The 27,176-nt window shown below is 63.2% G+C and overlaps 1 protein-coding gene across 22 annotated transcripts in view; it reads right to left on the bottom strand.

The window, feature by feature from the left end:
* Kif1a (kinesin family member 1A) overlaps positions 1-27,176 on the bottom strand; it is an 83,747-nt gene that overhangs the window by 25,411 nt on the left and 31,160 nt on the right. For 4 of the 22 annotated variants that reach the window (XM_058573431.1, XM_058573434.1, XM_058573436.1 and 1 more), the window contains exons 11-31: positions 25,373-25,448; positions 24,021-24,099; positions 23,246-23,388; positions 22,771-22,797; positions 21,379-21,512; positions 20,265-20,344; positions 19,811-19,886; positions 17,899-17,978; positions 17,442-17,548; positions 16,501-16,584; positions 14,359-14,539; positions 14,217-14,289; positions 14,014-14,107; positions 13,161-13,309; positions 12,671-12,849; positions 11,029-11,166; positions 10,076-10,342; positions 5,079-5,197; positions 1,727-1,812; positions 703-841; positions 436-610 (exon numbers count right to left, since the gene is read on the bottom strand). In XM_058573431.1, the coding sequence (XP_058429414.1) occupies positions 436-610; positions 703-841; positions 1,727-1,812; positions 5,079-5,197; positions 10,076-10,342; positions 11,029-11,166; positions 12,671-12,849; positions 13,161-13,309; positions 14,014-14,107; positions 14,217-14,289; positions 14,359-14,539; positions 16,501-16,584; positions 17,442-17,548; positions 17,899-17,978; positions 19,811-19,886; positions 20,265-20,344; positions 21,379-21,512; positions 22,771-22,797; positions 23,246-23,388; positions 24,021-24,099; positions 25,373-25,448 (2,486 nt within the window). The remainder of the gene's footprint in view (positions 1-435; positions 611-702; positions 842-1,726; positions 1,813-5,078; positions 5,198-10,075; positions 10,343-11,028; positions 11,167-12,670; positions 12,850-13,160; positions 13,310-14,013; positions 14,108-14,216; positions 14,290-14,358; positions 14,540-16,500; positions 16,585-17,441; positions 17,549-17,898; positions 17,979-19,810; positions 19,887-20,264; positions 20,345-21,378; positions 21,513-22,770; positions 22,798-23,245; positions 23,389-24,020; positions 24,100-25,372; positions 25,449-27,176) is intronic. The other 18 variants (XM_058573447.1, XM_046426789.2, XM_058573449.1 and 15 more) reach the window with 10 other exon arrangements.

Below are 27,176 nucleotides of genomic sequence, written 5' to 3'. Positions count from 1 at the left end.
CAGAGGGCAGGACAGTCTGGGGACAGAGGGCAGGACAGTTGGGGGACAGAGGGCAGGACAGTCTGGGGACAGAGGGCAGGACAGTCTGGGGACAGAGGGCAGGACAGTCGGGGGACAGAGGGCAGGGCAGCCAGGGGACAGAGGGCAGGACAGTCTGGGGACAGAGGGCAGGACAGCCTGGGGACAGAGGGCAGGACAGTCTGGGGACAGAGGGCAGGGCAGTCTGGGGGGCAGAGGGCAGGACAGCCTGGGGACAGAGGGCAGGACAGTCTGGGGACAGAGGGCAGGACAGTCTGGGGACAGAGGGCAGGACAGTCTGGGGGGCAGAGGGCAGGGCAGTCTGGGGGACAGAGGGCAGGGCAGTCTGGTGACAGAGGGCAGGACAGTCTGGGGGCAGAGGGCAGGGCAGTGTGGGGGGCAGAGGGCAGGGCTCACTTAAACTGGCAGAAGATGTCAGCGTATTCGGCAGAGATGCTGGAGGCCTGCAGGACGGTCACACGGAAGGTGAAGGTGCTGCCCAGGCGGAGGTGGTCCAGGGTAGCGTCCAGGGGCCCATCCAGGACGGCTTTCTCAGGGCTGTCCAGCAGGAGACCTTCTGGGGGCACTGCTGCTGGGAGTCGGGGGAGCCACAGGGTCTCCAGGCTGTTCTGCGGCCACATGGCGGGGCTGGCAGCCAGGCTTGGTACCCCTGAGGGGACCTACCTGAGCAGGTATTGTTGTTCACCTCGTCGGCCGAGGGCCCTGCATCTGCGCCCTGGCCCTGGCCCTCCACAATGCGCAGCTCTTCCTGAGAGGTCCCCGAGCGAGCCATCCCCACCCCGGGGCAGGACTCAGACTGAAACTGTGCAGGGTGCAGAGTCAGAGACGGGGAGCTGGGAGCTGGCCAGGTGGGCCATCCCAGCCCAGCCCGTCGCACCCCACAGGAGGGTGTGCAGCCCTGGGCCAGGGCCTGCAGGGACCCGTGCTCCTGACCTGCCCCTGCTGCGGACCCGGACCCGCGGCCACAGCCTGTCCCCGCCCCCGCTGTGAGCGGCCACCCCTGACTGCAGCCACCCTTGACTGCAGCCGATTAACCCTTGGGAAGAACAGGAGACGGGCTTTGGGGAATGGGGAAGGGAGCGTCCTCTTGCAGCCGGGGCCCTCCCGTGGGCAGGACACAGGTAACCACCCGTTCCTGGGCATTCCTGGCACTGACACCCCTCTAAGAGGGGGAAGCGGTAGGGTCACGTGCACCCTGCTCAGGGTGCGGAGTTGTGAGGCTCCTGGTGACAGGTAGCCAGGTGGGCACAGGCTAGAAGAGTGTCTAAGGAAAAGACAAAGCCTTGAGCCTGGTCATCACAAGGGACCGTCCCCTCCTCTCTCTCTCCAGAGGGCACAAGAGGGCGCCTTGGGTCTGCTCCTTCTCTGAGGCTGGAGGTGGTGGCCTCTGTGGAGCCTCCCTCATTCTTCAGGTTAGGGTTGGGGAGGCAGGTGAGGGGGCAGTGGGAAACCCAGTGTGCCACTCAAGAGAGGGACACTGGGCTGTCTTCCGGAAGCTCGTCCCCACCCCCACTCTGTGCTCTGCTGTACAGGACCCAGGAGAGGCCAGAAGCCAGGAAGGGGCACTGCAGGTCGTAGAAAGCAAGAGACAGGACAGGCCGGTGCTTGGGGACGGGAGGAGAGCACCAGGATGGCCTCCAGGGGTTGGCGGTGTCCCCAGCTGTGTGAGGAGAACAGTGCCCTGTACCTTCTCGAAATGCTGGTCGTCAAAGGAGATTTTAGCGGTTCCTGACTGGCGGACACCAGAGCCGTAATCAGGGGCCTCTTCATCAGCTGCAAGAGGAGCCAAAGAGGTGTCTGGGTCCAGCTGGTCCCCATGGTGGGCACAGCCAGACAGAGGGCCTGCGGCCAGACTCACTGCTCTAGGGACAGCCAACGTCACCAACCACAGTTCAGTAACAACCAGGGTGGCGTCCAGGGCACACTGACCAGGAGCTGCCCCAGCATCCCGCATGTGGCTGTGTCCTTGTCACCACAAACTACATTGTCAAAACCTAACCATGGCCCCACCCAGATGCTCAGGTAGAATCATGCCACCACTCGTGCAAGCCACCCATAGCAGCCATCTGGACCCTCAGAGGCCCCACCCAATTCCCCAAACCCTGACCTGGCTTCTGATGGCCTCCAGACCCCAAGGCAGCTGACTGCCCAGGCCCCATAACCTCCCTCAGTCCAGTTCAGGCCCAGGGGACTATCATGGTGCCCTCCTCTCCATCGCTGGCCCAAAGCCGCACAGCTCTGTTCTGCCATGGCCCAGGGCACAGTGGGGCTCAGCAGATAGGCTGACCTTTGCCATGGCTGCAGGGGTGGGGCACAGGTGACTTCTGTGCCCACCACGTCAGGCACCTGCCTTCATAAGTGCCCGCAGCCTCACATAAGCCAATATTAGGCAGCACTCAGAATACAGTGAGCCCGCGGTAGGGCCTTTTGCACAGGTCAGGACCCTGTTTCAGCCTCGTTTCCCAAGTGTGACCTGGAGACAGACCTGGGCTCAAGGCACCCTACACCTTCCTAACAATCTTTCCTTGTCCAGGAAGTGGGGAAGCCCACAGGGTGAAGGGTGATGACGCAGAAGTGACCCTTCTCTCAGAGATGAAGCTCCGGGCTCAGGTCCTTCACCAACTTCCACGAGGACCCCTCCCACCAAGGGCAGGCAGGACAACAGTGGCCCCCCACTGAGTGGGCCAGCCCCATGGCCTCTGGTGTGGCCGCATCTCAGCAGGTGACAGTGGCAGGAAGTAGCCAGCTTGGCTGTGCTCAGTAAGGACAGGAACTAGTGGGGCAGACGCGCGGATGGAGGCCTGGGGGGATGGGAGCAGCTTCTTCGGGGCAGTGGGTGGCACCGGACACTCCCAGCATCCCTGAGCAAGGGGGTTGTGCCAACACGGCACTTTCCTACAGAGGGGCCTGGCAGGAGGGGGACCTGTTTTCTGGCCCCTCCCTGCACTCCAGGCTTGCCCCCTGGGTCCTGAAGTTTCAGTACCATGGGTCACTGTGAGCGCCTTGCATTTATGTAACAATAGTGGGGGACCTGGAATGGTAAGAGGTACTGGGGGAGCACTTAGATGCTACTAGTTTTTACTGCTAATAGGGCTAGATTATCAGTCACGTTAACACACAAGGTGGAAGAGATATAGGGCCAGGAGACTCGACATCTGAGTGCGGTTGAAACTTCCAAGGGTAAAGAATATGAGCACCTGGGGAGGTGAGCACCTGGGGGAACTGAGCACCTAGGAGACCTGGGTGGGAGAGCACCTGGGAAGGTGAGCATCTGGCAGAGGTGAGTACCTGGGAGGTGAACACCTGGGGGAAATGAGCACCTGGGGAGAAAAGCACCTGAGGAGGTAAACACCTGGAGAGATGACCACCCAGAGAGGTGAGCAACTAGGGAAGTGAGCACCCGGGGAGGTAAACACCTGGGGAGATGAGCACCTAGGGGAGATGAGCATTTGGGAAGATGAGGATCAAGTGGAAATGAGCATTTGGGGAGGTGAGCACCTGGGGAGGTGAGCACTGGAGGAGGTGAGCACCTGGGGAGGTGAGCACCTGGGGAGGTAAGCACTGAAGGAGATGAGCACCTGGGGAGGTGAGCACCTGGGGAGGTAAGCACTGAAGGAGATGAGCACCTGGGGAGGTGAGCACCTGGGGAGGTAAGCACTGAAGGAGATGAGCATCTGGGGAGGTGAGCACTTGGGGAGATAAGCACCTGGGGAGGTAAGCACTGAAGGAGATGAGCACCTGGGGAGGTGAGCACCTGGGGAGGTGAGCACTGGAGGAGATGAGCATCTGGGGAGGTGAGCACTTGGGGAGGTGAGCACCTGGGGAGGTAAGCACTGAAGGAGATGAGCACCTGGGGAGGTAAGCACTGAAGGAGATGAGCACCTGGGGAGGTGAGCGCCTGGGGAGGTAAGCACTGAAGGAGATGAGCACCTGGGGAGGTAAGCACTGAAGGAGATGAGCACCTGGGGAGGTGAGCGCCTGGGGAGGTAAGCACTGGAGGAGATGAGCATCTGGGGAGGTGAGCACTTGGGGAGATAAGCACCTGGGGAGGTAAGCACTGAAGGAGATGAGCACCTGGGGAGGTGAGCGCCTGGGGAGATAAGCACTGGAGGAGATGAGCATCTGGGGAGGTGAGCACTTGGGGAGATAAGCACCTGGGGAGGTAAGCACTGAAGGAGATGAGCATCTGGGGAAGTGAGCACCTGGGGGAGGTGAGCACTTGGGGAGGTGAGCATTTGAGGAAATGAGTACCTGGGGAGGTGAGCACCTGGGGATATGAGCACCTGGGGAGGTGAGCAGCTGAGAGATGCCTTTTGTCGGCCCACTGTCTCCCCAGGGTTCCCTGTGGGATGAGGTCCATACTGCAGGACTGGAAGGTGCCCTGGGTGGGGCCTGAGCAGTCCCCTGTGCCCGCTGAGAAGGCAGCCCGGGAGCCACCATCACACCTGGCACCTCTGACCTGAAGACCCCTGGTCAGCCACACTTTACCCAAGTCCTCGCCTGGTCTGGCAACATTCTCAGGTGGGATGCGTTAAAACCTGGCCCCATATACAAGGAAGCCACCAGGGCCCAGAGCTTCCGTGGCTGGCCAGTGGGAAGGTCTTGCCTCTGAGGGTGAGGGACTTGCCTTTTCAGGCCCACATGAGGGAGGGTCTGAGGGGGGGGGGGATCTAGGAGGCTGGAGAGGCAGAGGTGGGCAGGGACTCTGTTTGCAGGCCCTCCTGTGGTTGTGGAGCCTGTGGGTGGATGGCGTGGCCTGGCTGCAGGGAGGGAGCCAAGGGTCTCTGGGTCCCTCTGGGCCGCCTGATGGGGCAGGCTCAGGCCTCCCTGGGCTTAGCCCAAATCCCTGGTCAGCAGAGGGGAGTCTAGGAGGCCAGAGCCAAGAGCTGGGCCCAGGGGAGTGCTCCAGGCCCCACCGTGGGCAGCCCAGGTGAGGCTGGTCCTTGCCCACACGATGTCCACAGGCCCGTCTCCGCCCTCAGCGTCCGGCACAAGCAGAGCCAGCCCGGGCTCTGGCCCAGTGTGCCGCCCACACGCACCTGAGATGGCCTGGACGGCCACGCGGAGGAAGCCCTTCACCTCGCCCTTCTCGCTCACGATGGCCACGCGGTGCACCAGAGGCACGGGGTACAGCAGGTTGCTCAGGTAGACGAAGGCCCTGGGGAGCAGAGGCCGCGATCAGGGGCCACCCCCCATGCTCTGAGTGGCAGCAGTGACAGCACGGCCGAGGACAACATGACAAGAAGCTGCGAAGCAGAGCCAAGCCGCGGGGCAGCCAGGGTGTGGGAGCGAGGCGCCGGGCAGGGGTCGTGGGGTCTGCAGTGCTGATGAGACAGGAGAGGCACGAGGGGGCCAGGGAGTGGACCTCGGTGAGCAGAGGGCACAGCCCAGCAGAGCCCAGGTGTGGCCGTCCGAGAAGAGAACAGGTGGGGGGGGGGGTTTCAGCCTGCTTCAAGGACTGGAGGACCTGGTGGGTCGGTGCAGCGCAGCTGCTGTGACGTCCCTTCCCTGGCCAGCCCTGCTGCTCACGGGCCTCAGCCTGGTGGCTCCATCCTCCAGAGCCCCTCCCACAATGCAGCCTGTGGTGGGTGAGAGCTACTCAGAGTCAGCCAGTGCCCAGGGTGGCTGGCCAGTGCCCTGAGGACACCCCAGACCCACGCACAACCCCACCTGACCCGTTAGTGACCCAGAGCTCCAAGAGCCTCTGTTCCCAGCCAGCAGTTAGCTGCCCCAGCTGGTGCCAGGACTGACCTGGGCAGAGGACATGGTCACTGGGGTGGCTTCTGCATGCCCTGAACTAGCCAACATGTAGGGTCACAAAGGCAGCCAGGATGGAGAAGACCCTGGAGGACCCTGTGCCACCCAGCCAGGTGGGTAGGCTGCTGTGGAGAACGCCCCCACTGTTCAGGGGCCCCTCCTGGATGGAGCACCCTTCTAGGAATGGGGTCATCCTCCCAGGAACAGGAGCATCTCCTGGGTGGAGCACCCTCCCAGGAACAGGAGCACCTCCTGGGTGGAGCACCCTCCCAGGAACAGGAGCACCTCCTGGGTGGAGCACCCTCCCAGGAACAGGAGCACCTCCTGGGTGGAGCACCCTCCCAGGAACAGGAGCACCTCCTGGGTGGAGCACCCTCCCAGGAACAGGAGCACCTCCTGGGTGGAGCACCCTCCCAGGAACAGGAGCACCTCCTGGGTGGAGCACCCTCCCAGGAACAGGAGCATCTCCTGGGTGGAGCACCCTCCCAGGAACAGGAGCACCTCATGGGTGGAGCACCCTCCTAGGAACAGGAGCACCTCCTGGGTGGAGCACCCTCCCAGGAACAGGAGCATCTCCTGGGTGGAGCACCTTCCTAGCAACAGGATCATGCTCCAGGGGGCATCCTCCTAGGAATGGGAGCACCTCCTGGGGGGCACTCCAAGGAGTCACCTTGATCAGGAAGGGCCAGGTGAGTCACACTGGGGTGAGAACAATCAGCTCAGCTCTGCTTTTAGCCCAGAACCTACCCACTCAGCCACCTGCCCTCCTTTCCAGGTAGAGCTGACTGGGCATCCAGAAGAGGAGTGGGGAGGTCCTGGTGGCACCGGCTCAGGATTTGGACACTGGGGGGGGCTCACAGGAACCTGCCAGAAAACCACTGCACCTCCTGGGCTGGGGGGGAGGGTCTGCTACATGTCAACCTGTTGGCTCAGGTTCCCAGAAGTCACATGGGGGCCCTTTAAGTCCCCTAGGCATAAATCAAAGACCCAAGGAATAACGGCCCCAGCAGGTCTCTGAAGCACAGGGCAAACACCCTAAGAGCAGGTAGGACGCTGGAGAGCTGGCTCCCGACACCTGGAAGGCCAGTGGCCAGATGGGGCCCACGTAGCAGCGCATCCCCCTTGCTGGCTGCGCCTCTCTCTAGGGGCACCAAAGTAGAGCGAGGCCTGAGCTGGCAGGCATGACCTGTGGACTGTGGAGTCAGGGCTGGGACCTGCAGGTCCCTGACAGCTCCCAACCAGGCCCTCCAGGTCCCCCACCTCCCTACTCGGTCAGCACAGCCAGATCCTGGCCTTTCAGAACCCGCTCCTGTCTATGGAGAAAGCCCAACATGGTAGCACCCACCACAGTCCTCATGGGAGATGCAGCCACACAATGCCCCCGAGGGAGGGGCTGTGGGGTAGAGCCTGTAGGGACCTCTTGGTTGGAGGCCCAGAGGTTAATCATCAAAGGGCCACTGGGATCTGTGGCCAAAGCCTCCCTCTTCTCTAGCCCTTGACCCGTTCTGGACATTCTGAGGGATACCCTGGTAGAAGTCTGAGGACCCAGTGATAGCTCCGGTGTCAGTGTTGGAGAATGCAAAGGGGCATCTGTGGCTCTTCCCTCCAACCCACAGACCCCTGCCAGTCCACCTGGAGATGGTGATGGACCCACTCAGACCCCTAGTGGCATTAACCACCCCCAGTGGCAGCACCAGCTTTGAGGGGCCACAAATTGAGTCTTGAAGACCCCTGTCCCTGCTCCCATGGGGACCCCATCCAGCGCATGCACCCAGAGTTTGGGCAATGGGACCAGGTGGTGCCGGACTCCAGGGACCCACGTCAGGGGCCTTGGGCTTCTGTCCAGCAGGGACTGTTCTCCAGGCCTGGTCTCATCAGCCCTCCTGGTGCCAGGCAACCCAACAGTAGTGCCAGGTACTCTGGGGACCAGACAACTCCCCCAGTCCTGACCCTGACAGCACGGCTCTGCTACACCCACCTGCACAGCCTGCTGCCCTCAGGGCCTGGAGACACCGTCCACAGGTACACTGGCAAGGTGGGCTGAGGGGCCTGGCACAGCGCCCCTGGAGTGGGTGCTGAGGGGGCCCGGGGTGCACAGAGCTGACACCTGCCTCTCGCTGGCTCAGCATTATCACCTAGTGCTGGATACTGCCCTGGAGCCTGGGCTCGTCCCCCTCCCCCAGCACTGCCCAGGAACTAGGCTCCTGCCCAGCCCTGTCTGCAGTGCCATCTTACCCACTGTCTGTGTCCCCCTCTCCTGGAGGCACCTAGGCCTCCAGGGGAAGCAGAGGCCTCAGGCCCACTTCCTCAGCCTGGACTGTGGACAACAACACAATGGCTTCCCCAGGTCACTGGGCAGCACAACCTCCACAGGCAGAGCCCCCAGGGACCTGACCCTGGACATGGGGAGAGGCCCCTGGCTCTGGCAAGAGGCAAGAGCACCTTGAAGCAGACTGAAACAGAGAGGAGAGGCGGGGAGGGAGGAGGGAGCCGAGTGGCGAGCGGAGGGAGGAGGCAGCGCTAACCACAGATTGGTGAGGTGCAAGACGCATGCTGGGACCTAGGGACGCCTTTCCATAGGGGACCAGAGTGGGCCACCCAATTTTGCTTAAGCTTTGGAGAGAGAGCCAGCAGCTACCAGAAGGATCAAAGGAAAATCAACGGTGGGGTCCTTCCCAGGGCTGGGCCTGCTTAGCTGCTGAGCGGGAGAAGCCAATTCTTGCCAAACCCAAAGATGGGGATGATTCCAAATGAAGCCTGTCACGACCTCCTGTGACACAGGGGGCCAGGCCTCTCAAGGACAACTTTTGTTCCGTTTGGCAGTTTTGTAAAATCTCAAATCCACAAGAGGGGAAAAACGTTGGAAGGACCCAGCTCTTTTCTGCTGAGACTGCAGGGCCCACACCCCATTTCTCCCCTATTCTTGTCCCTGCACGCCCTGATCCCTGGCTACCTGACACCCGGAGCCACTCCCCAACCCCAGCAGGAGCTGAGGTCTGGCCCTAGAGCCTGGGGCTTGGCGAGGGGAACCTGCCTGGAGTCGGCCGGGCCCAGCAGAGTGAGGTCCAGGCTCGGACATCTGGGGGGACATCACCTACTTGTGTCTGGCTCATCTCCTGATGCCAGCCTGGTGACAGTCAGGGAAAACCAATCAGAGCAAGTCCATGGCAGGTGCCATGGGGACCGGCTGCCTTCACAGGGGAGGGGGCTTTCCTGCCATCTCCTCCACCTGGGAGCCCAGCCAATCTCCTGATCTGCAGGGGCTGCCCCCAGCCTGCGGGTCAAGTTTTCTGGAAATGCCTGGCCCCAGGAAACCATCTAACTTCAAGAAAAGCTGCTGAAGCTGACGGACACCTTTTCGTGTGGAAGCACTTTGTTCCCGTCAGGAGCCAAGCGTCTGACAGCGGCACTAGGCTGCTGGACCTGCCTTCTCCTGTCTCCATCCCTCCATGAGAACAGAATGAACAGTGGGTGCCAGGTCCACCTGCAGGCGGGATGTCTGCCCAGGTCTGGGCTTCCCCACAGCCTCTGTTCCACCTCCTGACCTTGGCCACTCCTACACCTGGGGGCTGTTAATGACCAGCTCCTGCTGCAAAGGGCAGGTGCCCAGAGGGCCCTGGGCCACGGGTCCATCTCTCCCTGTGACAGCCTGGGAGAACACCCTCACCTCTGCACAGAGGCAGGGCCTGCCAGGCCCCTCATGTGGAGCAGTAGAGGGGGCTCTTGCCTGCCCTAGGCTGACCCCCAAGTCCTGCTCCTTTCCCCAGAACAGAGTGGCGCTGGATGCACACAGGGAACTGCCTTCTCTTTGGAGAGACGGAAGCCGCCTCAGTGGGATGAGCTGGCTCCACTTGGGGTGCCCCTTCCTCACCTCTCACCCCAGTCCTTGCACAGAGACTCATAGGGTAGAACCTGGGCACCAGGGCCAGAGCCACGGCCAGGTCCCAGGTTTCCTGCAGCCTCCGTAGAAGCAGTTCCACCTACAGGATCCAGTGCCATGGGCCGGTGGCCACCCTGCGTGCTCCAGGGCTGCTTCTTCCCTAGCTGGACCCCGACCCCATACCACTCGGCCAGAGCATTCATCTCCAGGAGGGGAGTACCCACGGGGCCGCCGCGGGAGCCCCAGCTCCCTCAGGCCCTGCCTCGGAAGGCCAGCCCCTCAGCCTGCCTTGGCTGGGAGGGTCCGGGGTCACACCCTGACGCCCGATCGTGCCCACAGCAGTGCTCCTGTGCAAAAGAGCTGGTTCCTCCCCAGCATGCTCTGCGCAGCCTCACCAACCTTCCTACTAAACTGAACAGGGGGGGCCGGTCGTAAAACGGGTCCCGGCCGTCGCACAGCGTGTGCTCCGGAAAGACGTCGTCCTCCAGGTCCTCCTCCTCCTCCTCCTCCTCCTCCTCCTCCTCCTCCCCCACGCTCTGCTCCTCGGCAGGCTCGGTGGCGTCGGAGTCGGGGCTCGAGAAGGTGGGGGAGGGGGTGAGACCAGCCATGCGCTCGCTCATGCATGTGTTGAGAAGAGGGTAGCTGTTGCAGCCAGAGATGACTGGACTGAGGTTAGTACGACAAGACAGAGAGAGGTTAACACCAGCTACCCGCGGGAGGCGGCGGCCGGGGCACGCTTCTGTGTGAACCCAACCCAGCACACGCACCACCGAGAAGGCCGCTTTAAAGACAGGAGGACCAGAATCCCACCCCAGCCCCAGGCTTGAAGCAAACCACATGTGTGGTCAGCTGGAAGGCTCCAGAAGGTTCTGGAAGGCACCAACAGTGTGATGGAGAACAGGGGTCCTAGCCAGGCATCCCCAAGGCCATTGTGAAGACCTCAGAATGCCACTGTCGTGTGGGGTCAGAGGCTGGGCACAGACCCCAGACCAGAGACCAGGAAGGAGGTGGTGGCCTCTATGGCCTCTAGGGCTTGGGGGCACAACCCTGCCTCTGCGTTCTCACCCCACAGGGCACCGGCCCAAGGCCCCAGCTGCTGGGGAGTCTCACACAGACTGGGCAGGGTGGCAATGGTGAGACCCAGCTCATGCCCTGAGGTTGCGGCCCACAAGTATGTGGTGAGGAGTGGCGGGGCCGGGGACGGGGGCCTTGGTGGGGCAGAACAAGGCGGAGCAGAGCTCCCTCCTTGTGTTAGGGCCAGGACCAGTGGGGTCCAGGCCTGGGAGGAGGCCGCTCTTCCCACTGCCCTCTCGCTATCACATGCTGTGCCAGGGCAAGGAGGAGGTGCCCACCTGCCCACCAGCCGGAACCAGGGGAAGCGGTCATAGAAGGGGTCTCCACCGGTCACCACGTTGTCGCAGTCCTCCACCACGCTGGAGGGCACCTCCGCGGCCCTGTCGTACATCTCGCGCATCAGGTCCAGGCGCTGCCTGTGGGGCGCAGCACACTGTGTGGGCCGGGGCCAGCCACCGTGGGCCTGGCACAGAAACCCCCCAGATCCTCGGAACTGGCCAATCGGGAGACGCACTTGCAGTTAGACAGGCAGACTCACCCTCCTGAGCCCACAAGCCTGCAGCTGGCCTGAGGGGTGCAGGGACCCCCATGGGCAGCGGCTGGAGGAGAGGCAGGGACGGGGCAGGGAGGACTAAGGAAATGTCTTCGAGATCATGCTCAGGTGAGCGGCAGTGCTGGGCAGAGCCCAGGCTCAGTGCTCAGGACCACACCCACTCCCAGGGGACACCCCTGCCTGGGGCAGGCACCCTGAGCATGGAGCCCGGAGGTCTGCAGGGTGCTCATGTGTGGACCCCTGTGTGTGTGTGTGTGTGTCTGCCAGGGTGCATGGGAGTGTGCCAGATTGTGTATCTACCATTGTGTGTGTGCAGTGTGTACCAGTGCATGTGCTGATGTGTGTATGTGTGTCTACCAGTGTATCAGAGTATGAGTACTGGTGCATCTACCCGTGTGTGTGTCTACCACTGTGTACCAGCATGTGCGTGTATCTACCAGAGTCTACCACTGTGTGTACGTGTCTTGTGTGTGTGGACCAGTGTGCGTATCAGTGTGTGTGTGTCTGTGTCCACCTGTTGTATTTGTGTATACGTGTGTGTGAGCTATACAAGAGAGGACAGTGTGGATCCCATGATTGGTCTTCCATGTTCTGATGTTTGGACACTTTGGGGACTTTCTGGTGGGGAGAGCCCTCTGCCACCTCCCACCCCGAGCCTAGCGGTTCCTGGAGCCCACCTGTCACACACAAATGAATGACTCGGAGTGCCCCTGACCTCCTCCCTCCCTGGTTTCCCACAGGCCAAGCCAACATTCCCTCTGTCCCACGTCACCAGGCCAGGAGGCGGTCAGAAGCTCTGGCCTTCCTGCTTTGGCCAGCCCTGGTGCCTCCCCCCGTGCCCTGGGTCCCCTCCTAGCAGCTGCAGGGACAGTCTGCTCTGCCTTCAATGGCATCTGCCCCCGCGTTTTCACGCGGTCACCTTTCATAGAGGAAGAACAAGCACAAAGCACAGTGAGTCCGCAGGCCACAGAAGCCGAGCCACAGGGCCAGCGGCTCCTGGGTGGTGCAGCTGCTGTGGGAGGGTGCAAGGGAGGAGCCAGGAGCCCAGTCCCCTCCTGCTGCCCCCAAGCTCCTGGCTCTGGGGACGCTGATCCCACCCTGCAGGCCTGGCTGTGCCCATCCAGTGCCCCACTGCCCACAGGACCTCCAGGGGCATGACCCTTCCCTCCCTTCCAGAAGGACCGTCTTGGCCTCTGTGGGCCTCAGTCCGCCTCCTCTTACTTCTGAGGTCTGACCACAGCACTGGTAAGAGGATGCAGATTACAGGAGACCCCCCGTGTGCCCTGTGCGAAGGTTGAGCCTGGCCCTGGCTCTGTCCTGGAGGAAGGCCTGCCCCACTGTCCACTCCAGCTGCCCACCAGCCACACCTGAGCTTCTCCAGCGTCCAGTAGTGGGTGGCCCCGTTCTTCTGGTCCTGCACTTCCACGGCCACTATCGTGCGGGGGAAGGGCCGAGTCTCCCGGTCTCTGGCAGCCTCTGGGGGCAGCAGGTCTGGCGGCAGTGGGGAGTAGAGGGTATCCGTGAGGAGGACAAACTGGAACTGGACCTGTGGAAGATGGCCTATCGTCAGTCCCTGGTGAGTGGAACCAGGTCCCCAGTGGGGCTTCCTGCCGACCTCAGAGCCTTTGACTGGTGCCCATGGGCACTGGGCCTTCTAGCCACACTGCAGAGGTCCTGCTCCCCGTGTCCCCTCCTGGCCAACACCTTCCCTGAGCAGAAAGGGCAAGCTGTCCATCTCAGCCAGTCCCAGACCCTCCTTCTGCTGCCCACCCCGGGGCCAAGCTCAGGCAGGGCCCTTCTGTCCACCTTGGGCTGAGAGGCGACAGGACGGGTCTGGCCAGCAGAGTGAGCACCCACCTTCTTCTTGAGCTCGACGCTGATCGCATTGGCCTCCTTGAGGAAGATGGCATTGCCCCACAGCAGGTCCCGCAGGGACGTGAACTGGTACCACTTCCACTTCCGGAAGGCCCACAGGGCCAGCTCACACTCGCGCTCTGTCCACTGCACTGTGGAAGAGGCCACAGGGTCGTCAGAGACAGGCAGCTGTGTTGTCCACTGTGCCCAGCCTTTGGGAGGTCCAGGCAGCAGGGTCATGCTGTGAGAGCACAGGCTGGCTCTGTGCCCAGTGTGCACAGAGAGGCTACTCCCCTGCAGAGGTGCAAAGGCAGGCTGGCCTGGTGGGGGACTGGAGCGCCCAGGTTCTGCAGCTCTGCTCAGCCCTCCCACTCAGGGCCTGGGCCTGGGGCTCCATGCTGGGGACCCCGATTTTAAAGACAATGAAGAAGCCAGTGGAAAGCTCGTAAGTGAGCCATGTGGAAGGGCCCAGGTGCCCCAAGATAAAGGGCGGTGGTCCCGAGCACCAGGCTGAGGTGGGGGCTGGGGTAGTCTGCCAGTGGTAGCCAAGAGGCCACGCGGGCCAGCAGTGGGGGACGGGGCCCCAGGAGAGGAGGCAGGAGAGCAGGCCAGGTGCCCCCGGAGCAGGGCTCCAGGCCCCCCAGGAAAAGGGCGTCCGTGGAGAGGGACACGGTGGCCCTTGGTCTCCACGGGTCACACGGTGAGGCACATGCCAAGCGCTTGCCACCGCAGCCCTGGCCACCCGTCCACACCCACATGTGCGTGCACGGCCGTGCTTGCCTGCTGCTGCTCGGCCTCCAGAGCCCCATCTCCACATGCTCCCTGGCCAAGGAGGCCTCCCCCTGGGGGCCCTCACCTTCGTCCTCGGGCTCCTCCTCCTCCTCGTTCACCTCTGGGTAGTACCTGGAGTCCATCTGCTTCTGCAGGGCCTCCAGCTTGCTCTCGTAGTCCTGCAGAGAGAGGCCAAGGCTTGGGCTCACCGGGGGGACGAGGTGGCCCTTGCACAGAGGAGGCTGGGCAGACAGACAGGGCAGGGAGAGAGGCCCGCAGTGTCCTCACCAGCCTCTGCTGCTCCAGCAGGTAGGTGGCCTCCTCCCGCTCTCGGCGGTACTGGTCCTCCAGCTCCTGGAGCCTGCAAGGGGCAGCAGGTAAGCGCAGGAGGCCCACAGGCGCGGCGGGCAGCGGCCTGCCCCAGGCTCACCTCTGCTCCATCTCCTGCTTCATGTCAATGCCTTGCTTCTCCAGCAGCTCACGCTGGGCAAAGGCCCAGTCCACAGGCTCCGCCGGCGTCTCCGCGCAGGGCGTGCGCTCCCGTTCCTGGCGGGCCTGCTCCGGGTGGTTGAACCGGAACACGTGGCTCTTACCCATGATGATGCGGTTTCCTGGGGGACAGAGGCAAGGCTGGCCTCAGTGGCCATGAGAGAGAGGGAGAGGAAGGAAGGGGGTGCAGCTCCTTCCTCTGTCTGGCCCTCGCAGCACTCCAGGGAGGCCCCCACCACCAGGAGACCCACTCCAAGCCCCTCTCCGCCTCAGCCTCTTCCTTCTCTCCCAAATCCAACCCCTGGGTCGCTCCCTGCTCAGCAGCTGGTGGTCTGCTGCGTCCTCCAGTGTCCCTATAGAGTGTGGCAATCACCAGTCTGGTCCCCCCTCCCCTGTGCGCTCGGCCAGGGCGTTCCCTGATGTGCAAGTTGTGGCTACGGCCGGGGCCGTGGGTCCCCAGAGCCTTCTCCCCATCGCTCCCTCTGGACAGGAAGGGCTAGGGCAGGGCTGCCAGGCCCAGGGTGGGAAGGCCACAGATGCTGGTCCTTAGGGCAGCCAGAGTGTCAGAGGCGGAGTGCCGGAGGCTGACCTTGGTCCAGGCCTGCCCACCCAACCCCAGTCCTGGACCCCTCTCAGGACCCACGCATCTACAGGGCCCCTGGGGCAGTGCCTGCTGATTTTGGACAGTCCTGCCTGTATGGCCCCTTTGAAGCCCTCACTTCCCCTGTTCTGCCCTCACCTGAGCCTCAATGTTTGCAGGAAGGTCCCCTCAGTCCCTGCTCAGCCCCTAGCCCGGCCACCCTCATCCAGTCACTGCCTCCGGCCTCCCTGTGCTCAGGCTCACACACTGGGTGGGAACCCCAAGCCAAGGTCTCCCCTGGGCGGGCCCAGAACCTGCCCAAGGCTCATGGGCAACAGAACAAACCCTGAAATGACCGAGAACAGTAGCAGCTGTCTGTCTAGACTGCCCACCCCAGGTGATGAGCCTCCATGGCCTCCGGGTATTCTGGTGTCCCTCCAAAGTGTCCTTAGGGACCCAAAGGCAGGATTTTGGAGTTCTGAAGACTGCTAGACAAGGAGGCCCTCAGGGTGAAGACAGGCTGGGTCACCTCCCACCTCCCTACCCCTGGGGTGGACAGAGGGACCTCCTCATTCCCAGCCAGAGCTCATTCCTGGCCAAGGTTGATTGATGGTCAGTTTAACATGTCAGCTTGGCCAGGTTACAGCAGCCAGTGACCCCACCAAGCACTGTCTAGGTGTTGCTGTGGAGGTGGTCCTGGACATGTGGTCAACATCAGCAACCAGCTGACCATATGTGAAAGAGAGTTCCTCTACGGTGCGGGGGCCTCCATCAATCAGTGGAAAGCCCTAGGAGTGAACAGAGGAGGGAAGATCTACCTGCTGATGGTGAGTCTTCTCCTGCCCAGGAGATTCGGGCCTGCTGCCTGCCTGGGGGCTTGGACCCTCCCTGGCCTACAGCCTGCCACTCACCTAGGCCATGTCTTTGAACTAAATCTTCTTAAACGTGTACGGGGGTATCCCTCAGCCAAGCTCTGGCCATGGCTGCCTATGCACCCTGCTCCTGCTTTCTCCAGACGGACCCCAGGCAAAAGCCAGATGGCACTTCCCGTCCAACTCCCCTAAAGAAGGGAATTCCTGCCACGTGCACCTGGGTTTACACCAGGGCCACCAGGATGCTCACATCTGGACAACAGGCCAAGCCCACACCAACTGACCACGCTGCCCTCTGGCCCTCTCTCCCAGCCCAGCCCACCAAGTGTCCATCCTGAGCCCGGGGAGGAGCCTCTTCTGGAACGGGTCCCACCTCGGCTTCCCAAGCAGCCCCAGCCCACTGTGGGGTCCCCGTGTGCAGACCGGGCTCTCTGCTCAGGCCCAGTGCCCGGTGGGGCGTGGGGAGGCTCGCAAGCTAGTCAGGAGCCCACAGCCTGCAGAGCCGCCACCCACGGGCCATGGGCTGTGCCCACAGGGGGCTTCACACGGAGAAGGGGTGACTTGGGCATTGGGATAGGGGCTTCCCCTGATGCCCTGTCCACTCCGTGGTCCCTCTTGCCCTTGGCCATACCTGACCGCAGGATGCTGGGCTCAGTGACTTTCTTGCCATTGACGTACGTGTCTGCCCCCTCACAGGGCTCCAGGGTCACCACAGCTACAAGACAGAGACAAAGTCAACTTAGAGGGACTGTCACTTCAGCAGCTCAGCTTTCCTGCCCTGGGCAGGAGGTGGGTTCTCTGCTCATTCAGTAGAGGAGGAAAGTGACCTCTAAGAGGGAGCTGTGTGTGTCCAAGACGGGGCTGGCGAGGCCATGCAGGGCTCCACAGCCAGGGCCCTGCCCAGGTCTCCAGGTGGGTAATGGGTAATACAGTGGCTGACTCTCCCCAGGGCATCCCAGAGTCCTCTGGCTTCACCCCACCCGAACTGGAGAGGACAGACGCTTTGGGGACAGAGTCAGGGAGAGCTGACTGTCGTCAGCATTGCTCAAGGACACTAAGCACCATCCTCCTGAGCTGGCCAAGTGGACAGTGAGCTCCACTCACAGATCTGCAGGTCACAGGCTGGTCAGACTCCCATTGGGAGCTGCCCTGACAGCCACGGACATCAATGTAGCCGGCCCCTCCCAGAGATGGGCAACGCCACCTTCTGGAAGGCAGCCGCTAGACAGGCAAGGAAATGGGCAGATGGCCGCTCCACAGGCAGCAGAAAGCATGGTCCCCAAACAGCTCTCCAGCCTGGACCTGGGCGCTCCTCATGGCTCACTGTCCTGCTGCCAGAACACCCCCACGCTCCCAGACACATTGCCAACCTCCCACGTCCCACCCCTCATCTTCCAAGACACTGGGCTCCCTGGAGCACCCCTGGCCATGGGAGGCACCAGGCCCTCCCTAAGTACCCAAGGGAGTTGTCCCCAAGGCTGTCCTCTGCCCAATGCATGGCTTAGGCTCCTCTAAGAGACCCCTCCGGGGCCTGGTCAGCAGCACGGGGCAAGAGGGGTGGGGAACACACACCTTCACTGCCTCCCCTGGAGTCGCTCCGGAAGACACAGTGCTCCTCCTTGATGAAGTGTCCGCTCAGGACAATGTCCTGCCGCCTCTCGGCATCCTCCCTGCCCACTCTGGGGGGGGTGGGGCAAGAGGACCATTAGCAGCATACACAGGTCCAGCACACCCATGAGGACACCCACTGGCCCACCTGTGCCCACAGGCAGCCTTGGGGAGGCCCAGCTGGGATCTTTGGGGAAATGCCCCACAAGGGCATTGTGAGGGTGCTAGGCAGTGAGGGGTGAGAGGACCCCAGCGCAGCCTTGGGATCGACAGCCCAGAGGAGACACAGGGTCACTTCAGAAGCAAGCATGGGCAGCAGTATTGCTAGAGCAGGTGACCAACTTGATGGCCCTCTGTGGGGTAGCACAGGCTGGTAGGAACAGGGAGTCCCCCACGCCCAGCCCACCCTACCAGTGCCCACCTGGTGACGCCGTCCTTGATGTAGTACAGGAGGCACTCGGACATCAGCGGGTCCTCGTTCAGGTTCACAAGGTGAGGAGTCTGGGGGTAGGAGATGGGATGGCCACCTCTCCCAGGGCCACTGGCCACCCCACCCAAGCCTCCCCAGGCCCAGACCACGGCAACCCCAGCCTGGCAGACGAGACAGGAGAGCAGGAAGGTCTCAACGGCAGAGCTCTTGCAGATGCCGGGACCCTTCCCCATCTGCCACTCAGCAGGTCAGAAAGCCGGGACTGGCCCTCAGGACCAGGAAGCACAAAGGTTGTGAAGGACGTCCCCCGGAGCCACGGGGGTTTGGAGGCCAGCTCCCCTACCCCAGGTCCACCAAATCCAGCCCAGGCCCAAGGTGATGCAGCCCCCTACCAGGCCTGTCTCCACGGCCTTCTGCCCCCTGCCCACCCCATCAGCCCCTGCAGGCCCTACCCACTGTGGCCCTGGACTGGCCTCACTGCCTCCCCCACTCCTCCCAGGGTCTCCCTGGGCCCCCGCCCTCCCTGAACTCAGGAAGGGCATCACCCAGCTGTGTTCTAGGCGAAGTCCAGCAACATGGCAGAGGCCCGGGCTGGCCCTGCTCCCTGTGTCCCACAAGGGACCCCAAGCTGTCAATCCTAGGGCAGGCAGGAGAGACCTGGCCACCAGTCACGGGACCAACATCAGGCTGTCCCCTTCCCTGAGTGGATGCGGGTCCTAGGAAGGGCCAAGGGACACCAGATTCCCAGGGACGCCTAGCTTCTCGTGCGGGGTCCCTGGTGGTCCCACTCCTGAGCAGTGCACACACCCAGGGACATCAACAAAGCCGCGGACTCCAGGTGCCTAGTCTCCCAAGGGAGGGCCCAACCTCCAGGCTCCCAACAGCCTCAGGGCAATTTGCTCCAGACAAGAGCAGAGCCTGCTCAGGAGGTGTGTGGAGTCCAGCCCCATCGGGGCACCCTGGGCCCTGTCTGCAGTTCCTCCCAGGCACTCCTGCCCCTGGACCTGAGCACATGCTGCTGCCCTGGCCAGGTCCTGACCCTGCCCAGCCCCCATGGCTGGGACCTCCACCAGGCACCTGGCACATGCAGGCAGCATCAAGCCTTGCTGGGCCTGGCAGAGACACATGTGGAGCACAGCGGGGTCCCGCCTGCTGCCTGGGGACAGCCCAGACTCTGGCTGGGGGTGTGTGAGATGCACAAGCTCCACACCATCTGGGAAATGCGCCCACCCGTTGGCCACAGAGCCTGCGGTAGGTGGCCTGGTAGCCTGGCCAGGGCCCGCAGGATGCCCTGCACTGGCCTCTTCCCAAGGCCTGATCGCACTCCATGAGCTCACAGTGCATGATCATCCCCAAAGGGTCCAGTCCAAGAAGGCCAGTGCCCAGGGAGGCCACCCTGAAAGTGCCCAGTACCTTGTTGCTCAGATGGGCAGGCTGCGAGTCCCACCTCCCCCAGGGCAGCCCTTCCTCAGCCTGGAGGTGGACTGTCCCTCCTGGACCCCTGACCACCCTGCTGCCCACAGGTTGCCTTTCCAGTCTGGGGCCCAGGGGGACGAGGGCTAGGGGCTCCTGTGAGAGGCATGGGCTCCAGGCTAAGGCTGGGCCCACGTGTCTCAGGTGGCCAGCCCGGGCCTGGTTTCCCTTGCCCTGCCCCCAGGGGACCTAGTCCATATCTCAGGCAACTAAACACCTATCTCCTGTCCCAAAGCCACGAGGACTCCCTGACATGGTGACAGGGGACAAGCCTCCCACGGGAAGGAGAGTCTGGCTGTGATTTAACAGCCACCCTGATGCCTGGCCAGACCCCCGCCTGCTCCCCTCCTCCCAGGAGCCCCTCTGGCCTCCACCAAGGGCACTGTCACCCTGCCCAGGGCAGCCCCCCAGACCTGGGCCCAGCTCCTACCTTTTTGGGAGAGAACACACCCAAGGTGCCACCGTCCTCCCTCATGGCCACACCCATCTCGGCCAGCAGTGCTTCCCTGGGGGACAGAGCTGGGGTCAGCAGGAGCGGCAGGGGACTTCCAGGACTGGCCTCAGCCTGCCTGACCAACTGACCCAGAGCCACCCAGTTGCTCCCAGGCCATATCCTGTCTGGTCAGTGAATTAGGCGTCCACCGGTGAGACCTTTTGTACCATGCTCCCTCAGGGGTCCTGTCTGCCAGGCCTCTATGGCCAGTGGCCAGCACCACCAGAGCTGGGGTCACTGGGTCAAAGGTAGGTACCAGGTTTGTCTTGGGCTGGGGTGCAGCCACCCCCAGGCCCAGGCACCCGGTGCTGGTGGCTGGGGCTTGTGTGTGTCCTGCCTGGGTCACAAACTCTCGGGCTGTGCCCCTGGCCTCAGTGTCCCCATCACTCACCTCTCCATCCGAATCGCCTCCGTCCGCCGCAGCTTCTCCTCCCAGGTCTCGTTGAGCTCCGCGATGATCTTCTCTGTCTCCTGCGGGGCAGAGGGAGCAGGGTAAGGTCCTGCAGGCAGCAGCCAAGAGGGCAGGGAGGGCCCAGGACCTGATCTGAAGGTCCAGGTGGGGACCAAGGGACACGAGGCTTTCCTCTGGGTACAGCCGGGAGAATGGGGAGGTGACGTGAAACAGGAGGAAGCCAGCCTGATGTCCCAGAGGGCTCTGTGGCGGCTCTGCGCAGAGTCCCGTCCAGAACACAGTGCCAGCACCAGCACCTTGGGTGTCCTTCCCGCACACATCTCAGGGCCCTCCAAGCCCCAAGAAGGCCAGGCCCACCCCGGGGGGCGCCAAGCTCCTGGTACACACTCGGCCTCTCACATCAGCCTCGCCTGGGCCACGTGCCTGGTCCCCTCAGCCCCAGTCTGGCCCACCCCCTGCACAGCTCGGCACCACAGGCCCGGTGACCGAGGAGGCCGAGCATGAAGTGCTGAAGGCACAGTGCCCGCGGCTGGGGTGCACGCGAGGCACCCGGAGGCACGGTGCAGCCCAGAAGGGGCTCCAAGCCTGCACGCCACGTGGCCTTCCCTCCTGTGAGTGTGGCTCCCGGGACGCAGGCGGGACTGCCACCACCTGCCGAGACCACCACGCAGGGCTGCGGCAGGGCCAGGGGCCGGCACTGCACGACCCAGCTCCCCACCAGGCGCCGGCTCATGCCATCGGATGCAGCGAGTTCTGCCAGTGCCCCACGCCCAGGGCTTCCCTCCACGCTGGCGGCCAGGCCACAGGCCACCTGATATCACCCCTAGGTCCTTCACGGCACTTTCTGTCCAGAGCTCATCGGCACACTGGCCAAATCTTGTGCAGCCTAAGGATGCCCAGACACACCGCCGGTGGGCAGGGAGCAGGCCACAGCTGGCCTGGGTGGATGCCAAGAATCTGCTGCTGCCGGGGGGAGGGCAGGGCTGGGCCCACACCCAGGTGCCGACCTGTCGCCTCTCCACACTCACCCTGCGCCCTGCAGCCTGCGTCCGTCGCCCACCCTCTGGTGCCCTCATTCCAGCCTGTCCCTCACCTTCAGCCTTTCAATGGCCTCCTCGCTGCCAGGGGCAAACAAGATGCGCTCATGGAGGCTGGACACCGAGGCGGCACGGCTGGACAGAGCCGAGAGCGAGGATGAGGGGCTCATGCCCACCAGGGCGTTGGTCACTGTGGAGAGATTGTCAGGGGCCTGACTCAGCTCGGCCCTGCTACGGTTATTGTTCTCAAGGTCCGACACATCTAGGACAGGAGGGGAAGGCCAGGGGACAGACAGACGGAGGGAGAGAAAAGAGAGACGCAGTTGGGACAGAGCCAGAGGGCAGACACCACGGCACGGCCAGGCAGTCCCCCAGGACAAGCACACACAGGCCTCCCGCAGCCCTCTCCTGCACGGCTGCGGTGGCACAGGCAGGCCCGTGTGTGGCCCACGGAGCTCTCCCGGGCAGCAGCGCCCACGCCCCTCTGTACTCTGCCGAGCTCCCCACCACCTCCCCGTTCCTGGGCCCTCTGTGCTCCACGCACCTGTATCCAGGGCCTGCGAGGGCACCTCGCAGCCTGTGCAGCCGGGGCCGGAGCTCCTGAGCCCACTAGGCCCGTCTGCCCTGCACCCAGGACCCTGTGCTCATCCTCACCCTCTGTAGGTGGGCCACCCCACCTCACCCCAACCCCTCCTGGGCCACCACGCACCCCAGCTACAGGGCCAGGGGGCACCAACTGTCCAGTCCTGCTGAACACACCTGGAAGAGGGGGTGAGCAGAAAGCCCTCCTGAGGGAGCCCCCTGCTCCTCCACCACCCCAGGGCTCAACTGCCCCAAAGCCCAGGGTTGGGCTGTGACACCCTAGAGGGGGGTGCCCAGCCCCCCGCCCCCAGCAGAAGCACGCACAGCAGAGCAGCGGCCAGCACAGGGCAGCACTGTGGGAGGGCACCAGAGACTGGGCCTTGTGCCCCGGGGTCAGGGAGAAAACACACCCCAGGGAGCCAGGTCAGGACCAGAGGAGACAGGCTGGTCAGGACCGGGTGGCACCTAGCACCTGCCAGCCACTCAGAGCCAGCACTTCCCTCCCAGGGCCTGGGGTCGGGCAGCTGGAGCAACAGCAGGGGAGGTGGGCCTGAACCAGGACAGCTTGGGACGAGCCCTCGGGCCCGCCTGGCCCTGGCGCATGGGCCTTCTGACCTTCCCGGCTTCTGGAGCTCAGGGCTTAGAGGGTCTGCCTTGGCCACTGGGGCCTGAGAAGGCCTCGGCGGCAGCCCGCTCCCAGCTGCCTCGGTTTCCGGTGGGGGTGAGGTGACCTGGAATGCGCCGGGGGAGGCGGAGCAGGGAGGCGCTCCTCGGCCTGCGGGGGCCTGCCCTCCCAGCCCGTGGTGCCCTGTGCCCCCGCGGCCGGGCTGGAAGCAGACAAGCAGAGCAGTGCTGGGAATACACACATTTGGGTCCTCCGGGCACAGAGTTGGCTACGGGGAGGGCAGGCGTGGGGGAGGAAAGACAGAGAAACACAAGAGCAGGTTGGTCTCCAGAGGGCCAGCTCGCCCGCTCGACGGTGGGCAGGCGGCAGCACGCAGGCAGCGGAGGTCTTCAGAGTGGGCACACAGGTGGGCAGCACCGGGGCCTGCCGGGCTTTCGGGAAACCATCTCTGGCCCGCTTGGGCCAGCTCCAAACCCAAACCATGCACCTCCATCCAGGCCAGGGACCTCGGCCCTTGCCCAGAGCCTCCGCCAAGGGCCTCCCACCCAGAGGCAGTCTGGGAACGCTGAGCAGGCCAGGGATTCAGCAGGTCCCCACCCCGGCCCCAGCCCTGCCCCAGCCCGGCCCCAGCCAGCAGGCAGAGACCCAGGAGAGAGGCCACGATGCTGAGGAGCCCCGGTCGGAGGTCCCCGGCACAGGCTGCTGCAGACACTCACTGTCGGTGATGTCACCCAGGCCCTGGGCGTACAGCAGGTCCCGCAGCCGCGTCACCTCATCCTTCAGTTCCCGGATCAGCTTGTTGTTGGGGTCTTCATTGATGATGGCGTTGCAGCGAATCTGCTTGGCCCTGTCCGCGTACCTGGGCAGGAGAGGGGTGGGCTGGGACAGGCCCCTCACGAGACGGGAGCAGAGCTCTACTCCTCACCGGGCCACCAGGGGTCACTCTGCGGCCAGTGGCCACAGGAGACCCAGGGGGGGGGGTCACCCAGCCCTCCTCATCCACTTGAGGAAACTGAGGCCAAGGAGGAGGGACAGATGGTGTGTTGTCCCCAGGAGGCCCCGGGGGGCTCAGGTGCGGGAAGGTGGCTGCCTGCCCACGTGTCTAGCTCACGTACTCAGCACCCAGGTGCAGGAAGGGCAGGGGCTCCCACAGGGTGCAGGTCCGCCTCCCACTGAGCACACTCAAGAGGCCAGAAACGGCAAAGCCAAGCTCGGCAGCCTCCTGAGGCCCGGTGTCCCCACCCAGGAGGCCACCCCTGCCTCCTCTGCTAACTGGCGGCCCCCAGCTGCCAGCACAGCCCTTTCAGCCACCGGGGCCCTGCCTGGCCTGCAGCCCCACGTGGCACCCTGAAGGGTGGTGAGAGCAGAACAGGGCCCATGAAGGCCCAGGAGCCTCAGATCAGTCACCTCCAGCCTCAGAGGGTCCAGGAGGACCACCAGCATGAAGGCCCCACCCAGGTGGGGGTAGCAGGGCCCCCCAGCTGGGCGCACCTCAGCGTGCTGAGTGTCTCGTCATAGTTGATGTCCGCAGGGCTCAGGGCGGCCACCATGGCGGTCCTCGAGTTGCCACCTGCAGAAACAGCCCGGGGTGACCACAGAGGGCTCTCAGCCCAGTGGGGTCTGCTCACCTCCCCCCACGAGTCAGGCTACCCTATGGGCAGACAGTGGCAAGGACTGTCCTTCCCAAGGATCCCCCATTTCTCCTGCCAGGGCCACTCTGTGACCAGCAGCCTCCTCTTCACCACAGTGGAGGCGTAGGGCCTCTAGTCTTTAGGCTGAGGTGGAGGCGTGGGGTTGGATGCTTCCACACCCTGCAGGTGCCCTGGCTCCTCGTGCAATGAATGTCCTGTCAGGGGCAGCCACCTCAGCAGTCCTAACAAAATCACCCGCTGATCCCACCCCAGCCCTCAGGAGGGCTGCCTGTCAGTGTGCCGGGTCGGGATGGACGGTCTTGCCGGCTTGACCCCAGGGACTTGTGTCCACGGGCCATGTCCTGGAAGTGGTTCCCTAGGGAATTCCCACAGGGACTTGGAGGTGACAGCAAGAAGGGCCTGGGCAAAGTGCCATGTCAGGCCCCAAAAAGGGTGACATAGGGGATCTCCCCCTGCTCCACACTAGGGCTAACGCTGGCACGGCCCTGTGTCCCAGGTGAAAGGACAGCCGTTCCTAGGACACCTCTGCCCCCCGGTGGGGCCCACCTGCCCTCTTCTCCACGGGGCAGAGCTGCCTGACAGGGGTGCTGGCTCTAGCCCAGCTGGTCGTGGGGTGCAGAGCCAGGCCACCAGGGTCTGCATGTCCCGCACACAACTGGGGAGGCCAGGAGCCCCCGCTGTTCACCAGGTCGGCCTGAGACTCAGTTGACCTCCTGAGCACCACTTCTGCAGCTACACACAGCTGGGGGACCCTAGAGTCATTTCTGGGAGGGACAGGGTCAATGTCAGGCACACCCAATCTTCATCTCCCTGTGACTCTCACTGCTCGGGACGCAGATGGGGACAAGGGCAAATCTACAGCAGCCCCCAAATCCCAGCAAGCAAGTGGGGTTCTCCAGATCCTCCGTGTCCCACGTCCCTGTTACAGGTGGGGACCGAGAGTCACCGGCAGGAGCTGGGGGCCAGTGCTCTGTAGCCTCCTGGCTTCCTGGACTTGCCCTGGGTGCGCACTGCGGGTAGCCGCCTCACCTAGGCCTGCACAGTGCACTGTGGGCAGCCACCCCTCTGGGCCACTTCAGCCTTGGCCCAGACAGGGCAGGAGGCCTGGTGGCTGGACCTCCCAGGTGGGATGATGGCATGGCCCCTGGTAGGACATAGGGCCCTGGGGACAGGCCGACTGTCAGTCCTCACCCAGGTTCTCGCGGAGCAGCCAGGTCAGCACGGAGTCCCGGTAGGGGATAAAGTCTGTCTTCTTCTTCTTCTTGTTCTGTGGGGATATTCATGGTCAGCCCGGGCCCAGGAGGGCAGCAGAGGGAGGAGGGAGCACAGAGCCTGCCTTGTGGGCCCCAGAGCCACAGGCGGGGTGAGGGCAGGATAGGGTCAGCTAGCTGCCTGTCCCCAGGCCTCTCCAGCCCTGGGTGCCCCCTGCTGGCACCTCCACCCTGGGCTAGAATAAGGATGAGTTGGCAATCCTCAGGGCCTTCCTGGTGCGTCCCTGCTGCGTCTGGGCCACTTGGCTGGGCCCGAGCCCAGAAGTATGGGCATCACTGGCCACGGCGTCCCACGTTAGGACGGATCTGAGCCCATCCCCCTCCCTGAAGCCCACCAGCAACTCTGACCAAGGGAAAAGCCCCAGGTGGCCAAGACTATCTGAGCCTCGTGCCCTCCACCGCACCTTTGCCTCCACGTCCCCGCCACAGGACACCCTCTTCCCACCCAAGTCCCTCCTGTCCTCCAGAAGCCAGCTCATAGCCTCCTGTGCTAGACTGCCCTCCCCTCCCCTCAGCAGGAGCACCCCAAGTCTCTCCACTACTCTAAGGTAAAGACCATCACCCGGGTTCATGCCTGCCCCGGGCATGGCTGCTGGGAATTGTAGCTCAGGGGCACTGCCAGCCGGCTTGACTTCACTAACGGTGGTGTTGAGCTACTCTCCACATCTACCTGCTTTCCATGCCCTGGCTGGGAAGAGTTAGATGAGCACTGCTGTGGCCAGCAGACAGGCCCCGTCCCCTGGTGCCCACACCATGGAGGTGCACTTGGGTGCCATCCGAGGGCTGTGCCATTTCTCTGGACACATACCCCCGCCATGCTCCAGGATGACCCAGGAGGAACCCCACCAGCTCAAAGGACATAAACCTTAAGCAGGTTTGAGACCGAGAGCAGGTTCCTCACAATTCCAAACAGATCCTCAAACAGGTCCTCAAACAGATCCTCACAGATGCTCAGATCCTCACACAGATGCTCGCAGAGATCCTCACATAGACCCTCACACAGATCCTCACACAGATCTGCAAATAGATCCTCACACAGACCTTCATAGATCCTTTCACATATCCTCACACTGATCCTCACACAGATCCTCACAGAGATCCTCACAGGTCCTCAAACAGATCCTCACAGATGCTCAGATCCTCACACTGATCCTCACACAGATCCTCACCCAGATCCTCAGAGTTTCTTACAGTTCACACACAGGTCCTCATGGCTCCTCACAGATCCTCACACACTCTTTGCACAGTTCCTTGGTTTATCACGCGTAGTTTCACAGCTGCCCACAGCGCTCACCCGCCTCACCCCATTGCACACACACCCTTGCGCACTTCCTGCAGAGTTCCTCATGGACTTCCTTCCTGAATTCCTCACACCTTGCACACATGCCTCTCCCGTGTCCTCCCACCAGCAACCTCTGGCCACCTGTGCATCTCACTCTGTCCCCTCCGACTACAGGGCACAGGTGCTTACAACCTGCCTGGCAGGTCCTCCCATGGCTCAGGTCTCTGTTCCAGGCCACTTCCCTTAGGAAGCCTCCCTATCCCAGCCAACTGAAGACTGCCTCTCCTGTCGGCCACTCTCGCGGCCCTTCCTCCCTAGGGATCCATCCTGATTGATAGTGGCGTTTTCTCTTTGTTCGCTGCTGTTTACCACCGATCTCCCCACTGCACTGTGGGGCCAGAAGGCAGGGCTGCGCGCCTCTGTGCTGGGGGGACTGGTGCGT

The sequence above is a fragment of the Marmota monax genome, unplaced genomic scaffold (assembly GCF_021218885.2).
Source record: "Marmota monax isolate L192 unplaced genomic scaffold, Marmota_monax_Labrador192_F-V1.1 WCK01_AAM20220418_F8-fsc00298, whole genome shotgun sequence".
Lineage (NCBI taxonomy): Eukaryota > Metazoa > Chordata > Mammalia > Rodentia > Sciuridae > Marmota > Marmota monax.
The sequence above is the reverse complement of the archived record's forward strand: the minus strand, read 5'-3'. Positions and strand labels throughout refer to the sequence as shown.